Source organism: Canis lupus, chromosome 26, assembly GCF_048164855.1.
Source record: "Canis lupus baileyi chromosome 26, mCanLup2.hap1, whole genome shotgun sequence".
Lineage (NCBI taxonomy): Eukaryota > Metazoa > Chordata > Mammalia > Carnivora > Canidae > Canis > Canis lupus.
The window spans coordinates 24034058-24049885 of NC_132863.1; the positions used below are offsets into that span (position 1 = coordinate 24034058).

A 15828-nucleotide genomic window follows, 5' to 3' on the forward strand; every position below is an offset into this window, starting at 1 on the left:
AAACAAACAAACAAACAAGGGTGTTTGGATGGCTCAGTTGGTTAAGTGCTCTGCTTTCAGTTTGGGTCATGATCCCAGGGTCCTGAGATCAAGTCCCATGTCGGGCTCCCTGCTCAGCAGGGGTCCTGCTTCTCCCTCTCCTTCTGCCCCTCCCCTCTGCGTGTGCTTGCTTGCTCTCTTAAATAAATAAAATCTTTAAAAACATACACACAGGGATCCCTGGGTGGCGCAGCGGTTTGGCGCCTGCCTTTGGCCCAGGGCGCGATCCTGGAGACCCAGGATCGAATCCCACATCAGGCTCCCGGTGCATGGAGCCTGCTTCTCCCTCTGCCTATGTCTCTGCCTCTCTCTCTCTCTCTGTGACTATCATAAAATAAGTAAAAAATTAAAAAAAAAAAACAAACATACACACAAAAAAAAAACCAACAAGATGCAAACTATTTTATTATTCTAAGTTATGAGATATATATATATATCCATACATATCCAAGTATATGAAGATATTAGGAAGAAATGCATCAAATACTTCACAGTGGTTATCTCTGGTGATGGGCTAACCTAGGGGGTTGTATTTCCTTTTTTAAAATAATTTCCTGTGTTCTCTGATTTTGCAACAGTGGGCCAGTCTCACTTTTATTTTCAGAGACCGATTCAAGGAGACAAGGTTCACGAGGCCACAACTTCCTTTTTCAGCCTCTTTCCAACCCTCCACTGAGCCACACAGAACGACCTGTTGCCTCAACATCCCTGCACACCCAGGCTCCGGGTTTTTGCCTCTGCTGCTCCTCTGTCTGAGTGCTCTTCCCTTTCTCCTCCATCCTGCACAACTCCCCGGGCCTCCCAGGCCTGCCTCGAGGTCCTTCCTCTGAGGACCTCGCACACACAGAGCATCCATGCCAGCTTGAGCTGCTGGAGGGAAGGACGTTGCCTCATCCATGCTCTCCCTGGATGCTTTATACGTGGCCAAGAATTAATTTTTATTTATTCCTCCCCATGATGTTTTTTGAAAATGTCTGAACCTACAGAAAAGAATGCAACAAACACCCACATATACCTTTTCCATAGATTCTCCACTACTTGCTCTATAATTCTCTCCCTGTCTGGCTGACCCAGTGCAGACATCAGTGCTCACCAGAATGAAGGAAAGAAAGGACAAGGACATGGTATTGCTCTTTCTCTATCCTCTGCCTTGGGGAGAAACCTTGCACAGTGAAGCACAGTTCTTGCTACAACACAGATACAGTTACCCACCGGCTCGGTGGCCTGCTGCCCGAGGTCAATGCAGTCCGCTCACAGATGCCCTGAGACCCCGTCATCCCTTCCCACCCATTGCCCACTGACCCTGGGAGGCAGCATTGTCCTCATACCTGCAGCCCCCACATGCGGTGCATTTGGGCTTTGGAGCCTCTGCCTTCCTAGTTCACGTGGCAAGGGCACCCAGCTTCTCCCTTCCCGGTCCCTCACAAGAGTCCCATCCTCAGAGAAGCAAGTGGATGCTTCTGCTGACCTTTCCTTGGGCCCCTGGGATGAGGGCAGTCGGTGAGAGGATGACCACTTGTTCTGGTTTGCACAAGACTTTCCGATTTAGCGCTGAAAGGCCCAAGTCTCGAGAACACCTCCGTCTGGGGCAGACCCTGTGACTCTTCCAGGGTGGGTGAGTGTGTTCCCAGCCCACTGCTGGGAGACACCCACCTGAGAGCCGCTCAGGGCAAGTCCACCTGCCCCCACCCACCTGGCCAAGGCCACAGAACAGGCCCAGGGAAATGTTTGCTGACTGCCTGGAGCCTGGAGGAAGGAAGGAAGGAAGGAAGGAAGGAAGGAAGGAAGGAAGGAAGGAAGGAAGGAAGGAAGGAGGGAAGGAGTGAATGAACAAATAACTTCACCTCCTTGAACTTTTTGCTCAGATGTCCCCTTCTCCATGGCCTTCCCTGGCTGCCCTGTCTCAAATGACAACCTCTCCGGCACCCTCCCTGGTGTTTTTGTGGCATTTATCACAAGCCAGCATTCTCCACGTGTCATGTCACTATTTGCTTCCTTTGGGGTCTGTCTCCCACACCAGAGTGCCAGGGCTCCCGGGGCAGTGGTTCTGCTGTTTGCTGCTGTGTCCCCATGGCCCCGCACAGCAGCTGCTCAGCAGATATTAGTTGAATAAATGAATGAATGATGGCTGAATGAGTGGACCTTGTATTTTCCCGCCAAAGGTGGAGCCTCTTGGCCTTCTTTTTCTCCATCTTGTCTTTTGTTTCATTTGTTCAACAGACATCAGCAGCCACCACATCTGTGCTGGTTGGGGGGAGGCTTGCCAAGCAGAGTGCCCAGTCCAACGGGCTGCTGGGGGGTGGGGCAGAGGCCAGGCTGGATGGGAGACCACGGATCTGGCTTTGGGGAAGGGGTCTCTGGGGCAGGACGTTTTGGGCCTAAAGGGCCAAGATCATAGGGGCCAACAGATCTTGATCACATGGTATGTCTCATCCACTGTTCTGAGCACTTGACAGGTATTTTCTCAGTGAATTCTCAAATCTCTGAGGTGTGGTTATTGTTCCTGTTTTGCAGATGATGAAACTGAGGCTAGGGAGGCAGTAAGTGGGACAGGCAGGCGGAATCAGGCCCTAGAGTCAGCTGCTAGCCCTGGTGCTACAGGGAAGGAAGGAGGCTCCGAGAGGTGGAGTCTCTGAGGTCAGGTTGCTGCTCAGAGGCAGGGCTGGGCTCTGGGCTCCGCAGCATGTCCACGGGACTCCACAGGCAGCTCAGGTCTCAGTGGGTGGCTGTCCTGGAGTTGGTGCTGAAGGCGACCAAAGGGAGATGGGCAGGAATCAGGGGACGATCACAGAGACCAGGCCAGGCCGGGTGGGATCGCTGTTCAAGAGGTGCAGAGCAACCACCAAGGACAGCGGGACGGGGGGACCTGGCCTGGCTGCGGAGATCGGGGCAGAAACACCAGCATGGGCAGCGGCCCCCACCCCGGGCTACTCCTCCTGGGCTTCCTGCATCGGTCCACTGACTCACCCTGCTGACACCAAAGCTCACCCCATGTCAGGAGTGACTCCAGGAACTCTAACTTATTCCATGCTTACACCCACCTATTACAGGGAAATCAAGTTCACAGTGGGGTTACTGCCGACGTCACCAGCAGAGTGGGGGCTCCAACCGTGACTGTCTGGTTCCAGAGCCTGTGCCCCTCACCACCACCCCCAGGAGTATGGCCCTGGCTCACCCTGGCTGCCACCCCGCCAGCCTGTGCATTCAAGCAAAACCACATTTAAGCCCCTACTGTGTCCCCACAGCCCAGCAGAGGGCTTAGGGCAAGTAGCCACACGTGAACACATCTTTATGATTTGAAACCTAGGAGCAGTGATAGGGTACCTGGGTGGCTCAGTCAAGCATCCAACTCTTGATTTTGTTCAGGTCATGATCTCAGGGTCGCAGAATTGAGCCCCGTGTCTACTTGTCCCTCTCCCTTTGCTTCTCCACCACTGCCCTCCGCCCCGCACTCGCTCTCTCTTTCTCTCAAATAAATAATAAAATCTTAAGAAAGAAAGAAAGATAAATAAATAGATAAATAAATAAATAAATAAATAAATAAATAAATAAATCCAGGAGCAGTGACTACCCCCTTTGGTACCTACACTCCAGGTCTGGGAAATAATAACTCGAATCCCTCATTTGGAGAAGATTCAAGACTTTTCAAAGCTGTACCCTCCTCGGAGGACAGAAAAGCAAGGACACTGACTTTCAACCAGACAAAACTGGAAATGGAACCTAGCTCCACCCTCAGCTGTTTGCAAAGGGCAGGTGACGGCACCTCCCAGAGCCTCAGTTTCTCTATCTGTCATATGGGGCCAATAATATCATTGTGAGGAAAAAACAAAACAAAACAAAACAGGAGCTTAGGCCAGGCACACAGTAGGTATGTGGGAGGGTAGCTTCTTTCCATTGAGGGTCACGACAACCTCCAGGGTCTGTCCCTGATCCCCCTGCCTGCTTGTAAATGGTAGATATTTTATTTTTTAGTATTTTCCTTCGATTTTATTTATTTATTCATGAGAGACACACACAGAGAGGCAGACACAGACAGAGGGAGAAGCAGGCTCCCTGTGGGACTGATGTGGGTCTCAGTCCCAGGACCCTGGGGTCACAACCTGAGCCAAAGGCAGACACTCAACCACTGAGCCACCCAGGTGCCCCACCATGGCTGTTTTAAACCATGATATATTAGAAACGTACAGAAGAGCACAGAAATGAGTTGAGCCTGGTGGGAGTGTTCGAGACGGGCAAGAATGTAATCCAGACAGGGCCTCCACCTTCAGAGCATTTCCCTTAGGCTGGTATCTGCACTGCATGCCTTAGGGATGCCATCTCCCTCTGGTCCTCATGGCTTCCCCTGGAGACGGGTCCTTGGGTTACCCCACTTTACAGATGGAGAGAGCCAGGGTCTGAGAGCTGAGGCGGCTTACCCACGCCCACAGCCAGTAAAGGGTGGAAGCAGATTTTGGCTTTATGTCCAGGTAGGTTTACTGACATGCAGAGATGTTTACCATGTGTTATTAAATGAAAAAGCAGCATGTAGGGCAACAGAGTATAATTTGGGAGCGTGTCACTAAAGCATAACAGGGGTTGTCTCTAGGTGATAGGATGATGAACCTTACCATTTTTTTCCTTTGGCTTATCTATACTTCCTAACTTTTTTTTTTTTTTTTTTACTTCCTAACTTTTTATAGCAGCCTTAGGGAGATAGAATTCACACAGCATACAATTCACTCATTTAGTGTCCAATTCGATGGTTCCTAGCATATTCGAGGAGTTGTGCAACCATTACCATGCTTGCTAATATGGTCACCATTCCAACCCCACAAAACCCTACTCATTGGCACTCCCCATTTCTCCAGACCCCCACCCCCAGCTCTTCTTATCTTGTCTTCTCGTCCCTACAGATGTGCCCATTCTGGACATTTCATAGAAGTGGATTCCTATAGTACGTGGTCTCTGTGTCTGACTTCTTGCACTTAGCCCATCTTCCGGGTGTATCCATGTCCTAGCAGGTGTCGGGACTTCATTCCTTTTAATGGCTAAATAACATCCTATATTGTGTTTCTCAGTGCATCAGTTGAAAGACATTTAGGTTGTTTCTACTTGTTGGCTGTTGTGAATAATGATCCTAATAACAGCTGTGTAATATTTGTGTGTGGACATGGGTTTTCTTTTTTTAAAAAATTTATTTATTTATTTAAAAGAGAGAGAACGCAAGCATGAGCAGGGGGACGGGCAGAGAGAGAGAGGGAGGAGCAGACTCCATACTGGGCAGGGAGCCCCACAAGGGGCTTGATCTCGGGACCCTGTGATCCCAGGACCTTGAGGTCATGACCTGAGCTGAAGTCAGATGCTTAGCCGACTGAACCACCCATGCACCCCGGACATGTGTTTTCAAGTCTCCTGGGTAAATGCCTAGGAGTGGAATTGCTGGGTCCTGTGGTAACGCTGTGTTTAAACTTTTGAGGAACTGCTAGTTTGTTCACCAAAACAACTGCGCCATTTTATGGTGCCACCAGCAGAGCATGAAGGCCACAATTTCTCTACATCCTTGCCAACCTTGTTATTATCTGTCTTTTTGATTAAAGCCATCCTAGTGGGTATGAAGTGATAACTCATGTGATTTTGATTTGCATTCCCCTGATGGCTAATAATGCTCAGCATCTTTCATGTCTTATTGGCTCTTTGCATATCTTCTTTGGAGAAATGTCTATTCAGATCTTTTGCACATTTAGAAAATTGTGTCATTGGTGTTTTATTATTAAATTATTGAAGTAGGATTTGAACCCAGGTCCTGCTCTGCTGTCAAGCAATAGATCCTGCATGCAGTCATGCACCCCTGCCTCCAAGGAGATCTGGAAACACCCCGGAGTCCTGCCTACCCTCCAGGCACGTGAGGGCCCGCCCAGCTGGGGCAGGCCCACAACAGGTGTCCAGTGTCTATGGATGGACAGGTAGACACACAAGTCCATCTCTAGGAATTGGTGAACCAAAGGAGAGGAAAAAACACCCAGAACAAAAAGTCCACACTGCAGAAGGAGGAAATGGCCGAGGCCCTACTCCAGGAGTTGGAGATAAAACCTGGTGGCCTAGAGGCCTCCATGGCAACTTCTTCTTGGTGGTGGTGAGCTATCTGCCTGTTTTTATGCTACTAACTGTTGGCCTGTATAAGGCTGAGAAGGGGAGGCCGAGCAACATTAGCATATCTGGAAAGCATATCTGTCTGGAGGGGGACTGTCATGGACCTGCAGGGGCCATGGCATGTCAGAGGAGCCCAGGGCCCTGGTGGGGTGTGGTCCTGCAGCTGTGCCACTGCCCTGGCCCCAGAAAGCCACCGCTTCATCACGAAAAGCACCTGACTCCCCAACACCCAGCTCTGGAACCCAACTGCAGGGTTGGAACCCCAGCTTTACCATCTCCTTGCTGGGTGACTGGGGCAACTACTTCCCATCTCTGAGTCTTGGTTCCCCTCTGAGCCTCTCCTGTAAGAATGAAGAGAACCAGGGTGTGGATAAAATGAGACCATAACACAGCCTCCTGGTGGGGAAGCTGTGGACTGCAGGGCTCCTCCACTGGGCGCCCCCAGGGGTCGTCCTACGAAATGGGAACCAGAGACTCTCCCAAGAACACTGAGGAGCAGCCACGTGCAGGAAGTTTAAGGGCCAGACAGGAGCTCCAGCATGTGGCTGCTGAGTGAGGGCTGTGTCACCAGCCCAGCCTCATGTGAAGGCAGGCCATGCAGGGATTACGAGTGTAGCCCCTTACTCGGGCAGCCTGAGTTCACATCCCACTTAAAGTTGTGAACTGTGGGGAAGGGTCTGCCTCTCTGTGCCTCTGTTTACCCTCTGGAGAATGAAGATGACAGCAATGTTTACCCTACAGAATGGCTGTGAAGATTATATGGGTCGATGCAGTAAAATACAGATTAAAATCTCAGCTTCATTCTTTCTTAATTTATTTTTAAACAATCTCTATACTCAATGTGGGGCTTGAACTCAGGAACCCGAGATCAAGATGCTCCTACTGACTGAGTCCCCCAGGTGCCCCAAAGTCTTAGCTTTAAAATAAAGGTTAGTGGGGTGCCTGGGTGGGTTAGTTGATTAAGCGTCTGCCTTCAGCTCAAGTCAGGGTCCTGGGATGATCACCACATCCGGCTCCCTGCTAAGTGGGGAATCTGCTTCTCCCTCTTCCTCCACCCCTCCCACCCCCACTTACATACTCTCTCTCTCTCTCTCTCTCTCTCTAGCTCAGATAAACAAAATCTGTCTCAAATAAACAAAATCTTTTAAAAATAAAATAAAATAATGGGCAGCCTGGGTGGCTTAGTGGTTTAGCGCCACCTTCAGCCCAGGGCGTGATCCTGGAGACCCGGGATTGAGTCCCACATCAGGCTCCCTGCATGGGGCCTGCTTCTCCCTCTGCCTGTGTCTCTGCCTCTCTCTCTCTCTCTCTCTCTCTCTGTGTCTCTCATGAAAAAATAAAATCTTAAAAAAATAAAATAAAGGTTAGAGGGGAGGCTATCACTTAAGTATCTAACTTTTTTTTAAATAAGAAGGCAATTGTTTTTTTTTTTAAGATTTTTATTTATTTATTTATTCATGAGAGACACACAGAGAGAGAGAGAGAGGCAGAGACACAGGCAGAGGGAGTAGCAGGCTCCACGCAGGGAGCCCAACGTGGGTCTCAATCCCGGGACTCCAGGATCACACCCTGAGCCAAAGGCAGATGCTCAACCGTTGAGCCACCCAGGCGTCCCAGTATCTAACTCTTGATCTCAGCTCAGGTCTTGGTCTCAGGGTCCTGAGTACAAGCCCCGCATCGAACCCCACACTGGGCTCCGTGCTGGGTGTTGAGCCTGCTGGATAGATAGATGATATATAAGATAAAGGTTAGTGCATCCTCCAAGTCCTTTCAACTTATTTGGCCCCCATATTCCCCTCGTGGTCTCCAGAGTCCCCAAGGTTCCTCCAGCTTCCTTACGTGGAGGAGTGTGAGGTTTTCAACCATTTTTGCATTTCCCAAAGTGAATTCCATAGCTCTCTAAACTCACAAGATGTTTTTTGAAAAGATAATTGAAAAGAACCTCACCATCCAACAGGCCTGGTTGCTGGGTAGATAGAGCCAGTGCCCTTCACCAAAGTGCAGGAACGGATCCGAGAAACCCTGCAGTGAGGAAACCCAGCGGATGTTCATGTTGGTGTTTTCCCAAATTTATTTGACCACGAATGCCCTTTTCTGCCCAATATCAATTTAGCATCTTCCTGGAAAAACACTGATGATCAAGGTCATTTCTAGCTCACAGCTTCCACCTTACAGAAAAGACAGAAGGTTTTCTAAAAATCATCATCCCTGCATTTGGGGAGCCCCTTCCAGGTTCTCAAGCACTGTCACACCGCCTCACAGGAGAGTGCCGCCCTGCCATGTGTTCTCGGTCCTGCTCCATGGGTCAGGGAGGGTCGGAGCGTGAAGGCCCCTCAGGGACGCCCAGCAAGGACTGACCCAGCTCCCTTCGACTCGCTGCAGCACCCTTGGCTCTTACAGACCACACACAATGCCCAGACGTTGTCGGGACAGAGGCAGCATCTTCCAGGAGTCTTCTAGAAAAAGGAGCTGCCAAAAAGAAGCCTCTGTGTGTTGGGCAAGCCCAGCCTCAGATAAGAGAGAGGTGTCTTGGCCCAGGAGTCTCCTGGCCCCTGTGGAGGAGGCCCTGGGCCACCGGGCTCCAGTAGCAGGGACAGCACCACTTGCAAACCGTCTCTTCCACCGCCCTGTAAATGTTCCAGTAATTCTAACATTTGGCAACTAAAGTACATATCCCAGACGGCCGTGTGAACACAGGACAAGCACCAAAGTTTGTCTCAAGGCCCTGTAGGGTTTCAAAAACAAGATTACTCAGCTAGTCAGTGGAGGAGAGTAACATTTATTGAGCACTTACTACCGATTGTACATTGTGTCAGAAGCTCTATTTTTAAAAAATATTTATTTATTTGACAGAGAGCGAGAAAGAGAGAGCAAGAAAAAGCAGGGGGGAGGGTCAGAGAGAGAGGGAGAAGCAGGCTTCCCATAGAGCAGGGAGCCCGATGCAGGGCTCAATCCCAGGACCCTGGATCATGACCTGAGCCGAAGGCAGATGCTTAGCTGACTGAGCCACCCAAGCATCCCAAAGAAGCTCCTTTTTTTTTTCCAGCTTTTTTTTTTAAATGTATTTATTTGAGAGAAAGAGAGTAAGAACGAGCAAGGGGTAGGAGTAGCTGGAGAGGGAGAAGCAGGCTCCCTGCAGGGAGCCTGATGCGCAGCAGCTCGATTGCAGGACCCAGAGATGAATTGCATGACCTGAGCTGAAGGCAGAGGCATAACCGCCTGAACCACCCAGGTGCCCTACAAAAGCTCTGACTTTATGATGAAATTCCAGTTCTGATAACAACCCCATTTTACAGATGGGGAAACTGAGGCTCACAGTGATGCATTAACAAACCCAGGGGCATGGTAGAGCTGGAGTCAAATCTGAGCCTGGTTTTGCCCCCATGGTCCCAGCACTCCCCACTCCGTGGTGCTGTTCTGCGCCAGCCTGGCTGGCACCCCTCCAAGACCTGGTCTATGCCTTGACCTCAGGGCCCCTTTCTCATTACTAACCCCTGTTCCCTCGGCCTGCGAGGAGGGGAATCCGACGGGACACTAATGTAGTCTGGCCCCTATCGGTCTGGCCCACATTGTGGGCGACAGAACCGGCATGTGGGTTCAACAATCTGATCACCCTTGAGGGGCAGGGCAGATAGATAAATCAGTTTCCTGAGCCTGTCTAGCTGAAGCCCAGCCACCAGCCTGAGGTGACCTTGCCAACGTGAAGACCCCCAGGAACCCGGCCCAAGTTGGCACATGGGCTAAGCCCCTTACCTTTCTGTCATTGTTGCCTGCCCCTGGCTATAGCCTCCTCCCCTGCATCCTGCCCCAGCCCCCCACTCACCTTGCAGGTGCTGGCACCCAGCCTGGGGGTTGGGGGAGGCATCACATGAACCTTTGGGAAACCCCTCTCCCGTCTCCTGACTCCCCAGAATTCCTGGGTCAGCAGCATGACGGCATGTGGCATGCCCATATCGGGAGGTAGGGGAGAGAACTCCCCCCATCCCTCTCCAGGGCAGGCCCCCTGCTGTGTCTGCCTGGCTGCAGAGAAGGAAGGCCCCCCCTGAGCACCCTGAGACACCCTCCTGGCTGCGCCCTTCCTCCTGTACCTCATGGGAAGTGGCCACTGGCGAAGGGGTAAGAGTGGTGCCTGGAGTGTGCCCGCACCAGACCTCTCCCACTGCTCACACTCATCCTCCAGCCATCCCAGAGGCAGGCTTCCTTCTCTCTGTCCTTGGTGGGGGCCAGGTCGCAGGGAGGAGTGACTTGCCCGAGGCCGTGTAGCCAGGCAGAGGTGGGCATCACTCCCGGGTCTGAGGAGTGAGACTGCCGGACTCAGGTCCTGGCTCTAGAATCTGCTCACTGGGTCACCTGGGGCTGGTTACACGACCTCGCTGTGCCTCAGTATCCTCATCTGTACAATGCTGTCAGGGAATCCCTAAGTCTGAGCCCTGAGTGAGCTGTGCGGCCGTGGGTGAGTGACTTAACCTGCTTGTGCCTCAGTTTATTCTGACTTAAAATAGCTTGATATACATACAGCAAGGGCTGGTATGAGGATTAAAAAATACTACTGTGCATCTAGAGCTTTCTGGCTGGTGGTGCCATGGCGCCTGCTGATTGTTTGCCGATGTTATGGTCAAGGTGCTACCATCTAGACCAGCTCTGGAAGGATAACAGGGAAAGGTCTTAGAGGGTACCTCTGGGGAGGAAAAGTGGGTGGTCGGGGACCCAAATTGACCCTATATATTATTTTGTACTTTCAGAATTTTGTATTGCATACATGTGGTATTACTATTACAAAGCGGATTACATAACTATCATACAAAGGTGCTGCCTTGCCCTGACACGTGGTCTCATGGCGGCCAGAGACCATATCTGCTGGGTGCCCCTAGTCCCAGCTTCCCCAACCCTCCATAGCCACACCCAGGCCTTGCCCAGGCCCTGCCTGTTAGCCCACTCCAAGTCTCCCAGCAAGACCCCAGCACAACCTTAAGGTTGTGCCAGGAGGTGTCTCCTTCCAAGCACAGGCCTGTGACGTGGGCCAAGTCTTCACTCCTCCACTGGTCCACTGGCTCACCTGTAAGTGAGGTGACCACACTGCTCTCACAGGGTAACTGTAAGGACTAAAATGAGGTACTAGAGTGGTGCCTGGCTGGTGCAGTCAGTGGAGCATGTGACTTGATCTCAGGGTCATGAATTCAAGCCCCATGTTGGACATAGAGCTTATTTAAAAAAAAAAAAAAAAAAAAAAAAAGGTACTAGAGTGCTAAGTACAGATCCTTGCAGAGTCTCCTACCTTCCTGTCCTCTGAAAGGGCAAAATGATGATGTTGAAGGGAAGCTGCATCCTCCTCTGGGCTCATCTCCCCCACAGACTCTCTCCCACCCTGCCAGTAGACTGCAAACCTACCAAGGCAATGGTTGCCTCTGAGCCTTTGCACTTGCTGGTCCCCTCTGGGCAGGCCCTTCCCTCATCTCTCTGCGGTTGGCTCTTTCCCATCAGTCAGTTTCTCCCAAGAGTCACCTCCTCACAGAGGCCCTCCTAGACCACTTCATCTAAAGTGGTCCCCATACCCCCATCTATCTTACTCCTGTTTGTTTTCTGCATAGTACTTACTATTACTTGAAATTAAGTTGTTTAAATTATTTATTTATTTTTAAAAAGATTTTATTTATTTATTCATGGGAGACATAGAAAGAGAGAGAGACACAGGCAGAGGGAGAAGCGGGCTCCATGCAGGAGCCCAAAGTGGGACTCAATCCTGGAACTACGGAATCACGTCCTGAGCCGAAGGCAGATGCTCAACCACTAAGCCATCCCAGTGTCCCTGAAATTATGTTTTTTTAAATAAACTTTTTTGGGGGGTAGGGGGTGCAGTTTTAGATTCACAAAAAAAGTTTCAAAGACAGTACAGAGGGTTCCTGTACACACTTCGTCCAGTTTTCCTCATGTCGCCGTGTCTCCTCTCCTGTCCATGGTACATTTGTCAAAACTAAGAAGTTAACCCGGTACATTACCATTAACTAAACTTTGTTCAGATGAAATTGTACTTTTCCTTAATTTATTTACTGGCTTTCAACTGCTTCTGCCCCTAGAAGGAAGACTCTGAAAGGTGGGGAGGTTGCCATACTTACTCACCACCAAGCCCCTCATACCTGGCCATAAATATTGATCGGTAAAAGGAGGGGAAGTATTGGTAAAAATAGCCAGTGATTGCTAAGGACTCCCTCTGCCGTGCAGCATTCTGAGTGCACGAAACACTGTAAATCATTTAATCCTCAGGACAGCCCACAAGGCTACTAATTATGGGGAAACTGAGGCACAGTACAGTTCAGGGCCTAGCTGAGGCCACACAAATGGTGTGGATGGACTCTAGCACTTCCCTCAGTATCAGAATAAGTGCCAATCCTTCCGTGTCCTTGGTCCACGCCAGAGCAGGGGGCCAGACCCTTCCCTGAGCAGGACGCGGAGGCCCCAGTGCAGCTGATTTGCCTGAAGCCACAGGATGGACGGGCTCAGGGCTGGGATGGAACCTGAGCCTCCTGCCTCCAGCTGGCTGCCCCGAGGCGGTGGCTCCCTGGCTCTGCCCGGAAGCTGTGAGGCACCGTTCCCAGGGCGGCCGGCTCCACCCTGCTGGGGGGACAGAGGGCAGGTGGTTCGGCCATAGTCTGGGGCTCTCTCCTGGGCCCCCGACTTCCCAGAGCGGGGCTGAGATCCCCCACCACCTCCCTTTGCCCAGAGCCTTAGATCTGACCCTGGGGAGGCAGGGGTGGAAGGGGGTGCCTCTCCATCCCAGAGGCTGCTGCCTTCCGGGCATTGCTGGGCTCTGGGACAGGGAAGACAGGGTCATCCCTGTCTGGATGGGGGCGGGGGCAGTGGAGCAACAGGGAGGATTATTAGGCTTCTCCCAACACCCTGGGACCAGCTGGAGAGGTGTCGGGGCACCTCCCAAGGGAGCACTTGGACAGGACGGAGGCCGCCCCCATCCCGCCTGGGTTCCGCCCAGCGCCAGGCTGGCGCAGACTCCAAGCCCTAATAATGTTTGCTGGATGCTTTGAATACAAGCGTCAGTGCCCAGAATCTCCTTGAGGTTTCAGCCAGGCGTGCCGCCCCATCCCCCCTTCTGGGGAGCAGAAGAAGTATGGGGGGGTGACAGGGGACACCGCGAGGTGGAGGCAGCCTCCGTGAGAGAGGCAGGCTGCTCCACCCAGAGCTGGGGGGTAGGGGAGCCTTGTGCGCGGCTAATTAAACAGTGACTGTGATGAATCGGGGAGAGGCTGCTGCTTGCTAATTAAAGGTACGGGCGGGCGGCTTGCCTGCCAAGGAGGGAAGGCAGGAGCAGTTCTGGAACAATGTCAAGAGGCCAGGCCAGCAAGGACAGCACTGGCTCTGGGCATCTCTTTCTTCCCTGGGCCCTCCCGGCAGGGCCCTGTGACCCCCTCCCCACTTCCCTATCTCTCCTACCCACCTTGCCAGAGCCTGGGGCCTTGGACTTCCCCTCCCCACCAACCCAAATTGCTTTCCTGATAAGGGCCCAGCATGGGGGAGGAGGAGCCTGCTGGCGTCCCAGGTCTGGGCTGGTGGGTGGGCATCATTTTGAACCTCTGAGCTACTTCCTTTCACCCCACTCCCAAGAATCTGGGTGTTTGGCAAATGAGCTACATCAAGATGGGAGGTTAGGGACACCTGGGTGGCTCAGTGACTGAGCATCTATCTGCCTTTGGCTCAGTGACTGAGCATGGAACCCCTGGATCCAGTCCCACAGCTGCCTCTCCACGGGGAGCCTGCTTCTCCCTCTGCCTTTGTCTCTGCATCTCTCTCTGTGTCTCTCATGAATAAATAAATGAATCTTAAAAAAAAAAAATGGGAAGTTGGCTGGTGTGAATGAGTGAATGAGGCCCCCAAGATGACTTTTAGAATTAGAGATTCTGAGACTCATCGGGGCTTTGAGCATTACTCAATACTCAATCTCCTTGCTGTAACAACACCTGATATTAGCTGTGGTCCTGTTCTGGCCCCACATGCTCTGGGGTGCATGTGAGAGATTGAGAGACAGTGCTCCTCTCTGGTCTCCATACGCACATCTAGAAAAGAGAAGATGGAAACCAAGGATCTCTGGTCCTCAGAGATTCCTAGATAATGGACAAGACCCCAAACTGCCTATCCCTGCTCCACATCTACTCAAGGCAGGGAGTGGTTCAGTGGCTAGGGACCTCCAGGCACCAGAGGTCCAAGCCCCAGCCCCACCACTGCCTACTGGGTGACCTTGGGCGAGGTAGGTAATTGCTCCATGCTTCCGTTTCCTCATCTGCAAAGCTGAGGATAGTAATGCTGTCTACTCAAAGGGTCACTGAGGGGACTGAGAGAGATAATCCAGGTGAGGTACTTAGTGCAATGTCTGCTCCATGGAACAGGCCCAGAGAATGTCAGCCATTATTATGTGAAAACTCGGGGGACTTGGGTAGGTGTGGCCCAGTGCCCACCCCTCTTCCATGTGACCTCCTTATTGACGCCACAGCTGCAGCCCTCTCAGGACAATCTTATCAGACTCAGGGAGAGCATGTCACCCTTCATACCAGGGCTCTCACACCCTCTCTGACCCCCATAACCTTTTGGGTGAAGTAGAAGAGCAAAGAAGCAAACTAAGTGGATGCTCAAAAAGCTAAGTGATCTGCCTGAAGTCATACAGCTCAGAAAGGGGGCAGAGACAGCCCTGGTCCCTTGAGCCGGAGCAGAAGATGGGATCACGGTTCCCATGGTAACATGTTGAGCTTCTCCTGAATGCCAAGTCCTGAATCAGCAACCCTGGAGGGGATCTAGGGGAACTGGACACTCACTCTGCCCTCAAGAGGATCCAGTCTTGGGATCCCTGGATGGCTCAGCGGTTTAGCGCCGCCTTCAGCCCAGGGTGTGATCCTGGAGACCCGGGATCGAATCCCATGTCGGGCTTCCTGCATGGAGCCTGTGTCTCTGCCTCTCTCTTTCTCTCTGTGTGTCTCTCATGAATAAATAAATAAAATATTTTTTTTTCAAAAAAGGGGGGATCCAGTCTGGAAGGAAGGAAAACACACAGGTAACAGAAATGCAAGGCAAAGGTGGCAGGCATCTGGGTGGGCAGGTGCTCCTGTGCCTACCCATGCAAGGAGTGAGAGCTCCTTTGACTTGGAGCTCAATTTGAAAGCAAAGGTTCTGTTTCTATCAGAAGAGTAAAATCAGCGTGGGGGAGCTTGGAGAGGGCTGATAGAGCCCCTCTGGTGCTCCCTGGAGAGTCCTTCACAAAGGGGGTCAGATATTCTGCTCTGGGAAGTGCCAGATGGTCCCTGGCGCCTATGGTGCCTACTTCTGAGGTCTGGGGTCTGTCACTTGAGGTATCTGGGGGTCCCGGATGATGTCGTTACAGTATCTGCAACTATACCTCCAGGGACCCCCAGCAAGAATCCATCCATGTCCTAAAGGGGCTGTAATGTGTCCCTTCTAGGTGGCCAGGCTCTCACCAGGATGGAGGCTTTCTACTGCCATACAATGCTGTAGAAGGATGCAGTGCCCATAAGGGGCCCAGAGACAGCAGAAACCTTTCTAGGGTGAGATACTCAAGGCTGTTGGCCCTGATGCTGGACACCTGGACTTTAGGCAGCCAACCCAAAGCAAGCAGGAATGAGCACAAGGTCACTGGCCTCGGGG

At 51.8% G+C, this 15828-nt stretch overlaps 1 protein-coding gene across 2 annotated transcripts in view; it reads right to left on the reverse strand.

The window, feature by feature from the left end:
- Positions 1-7589: 7589 nt before the first annotated feature.
- COMMD7 (COMM domain containing 7) overlaps positions 7590-15828 on the reverse strand; it is a 72294-nt gene continuing 64055 nt past the window's right edge. The window contains exons 8-9 of one of the 2 annotated variants that reach the window (XM_072800577.1): positions 8116-8190; positions 7590-7882 (exon numbers count right to left, since the gene is read on the reverse strand). In XM_072800577.1, coding sequence (XP_072656678.1) covers positions 7820-7882; positions 8116-8190 — 138 coding nt within the window. In that variant the 3' untranslated portion in view covers positions 7590-7819. Of the gene's footprint in view, positions 7886-8115; positions 8191-15828 lie in introns of both variants that reach the window. The other variant, XM_072800576.1, reaches the window with a different exon arrangement.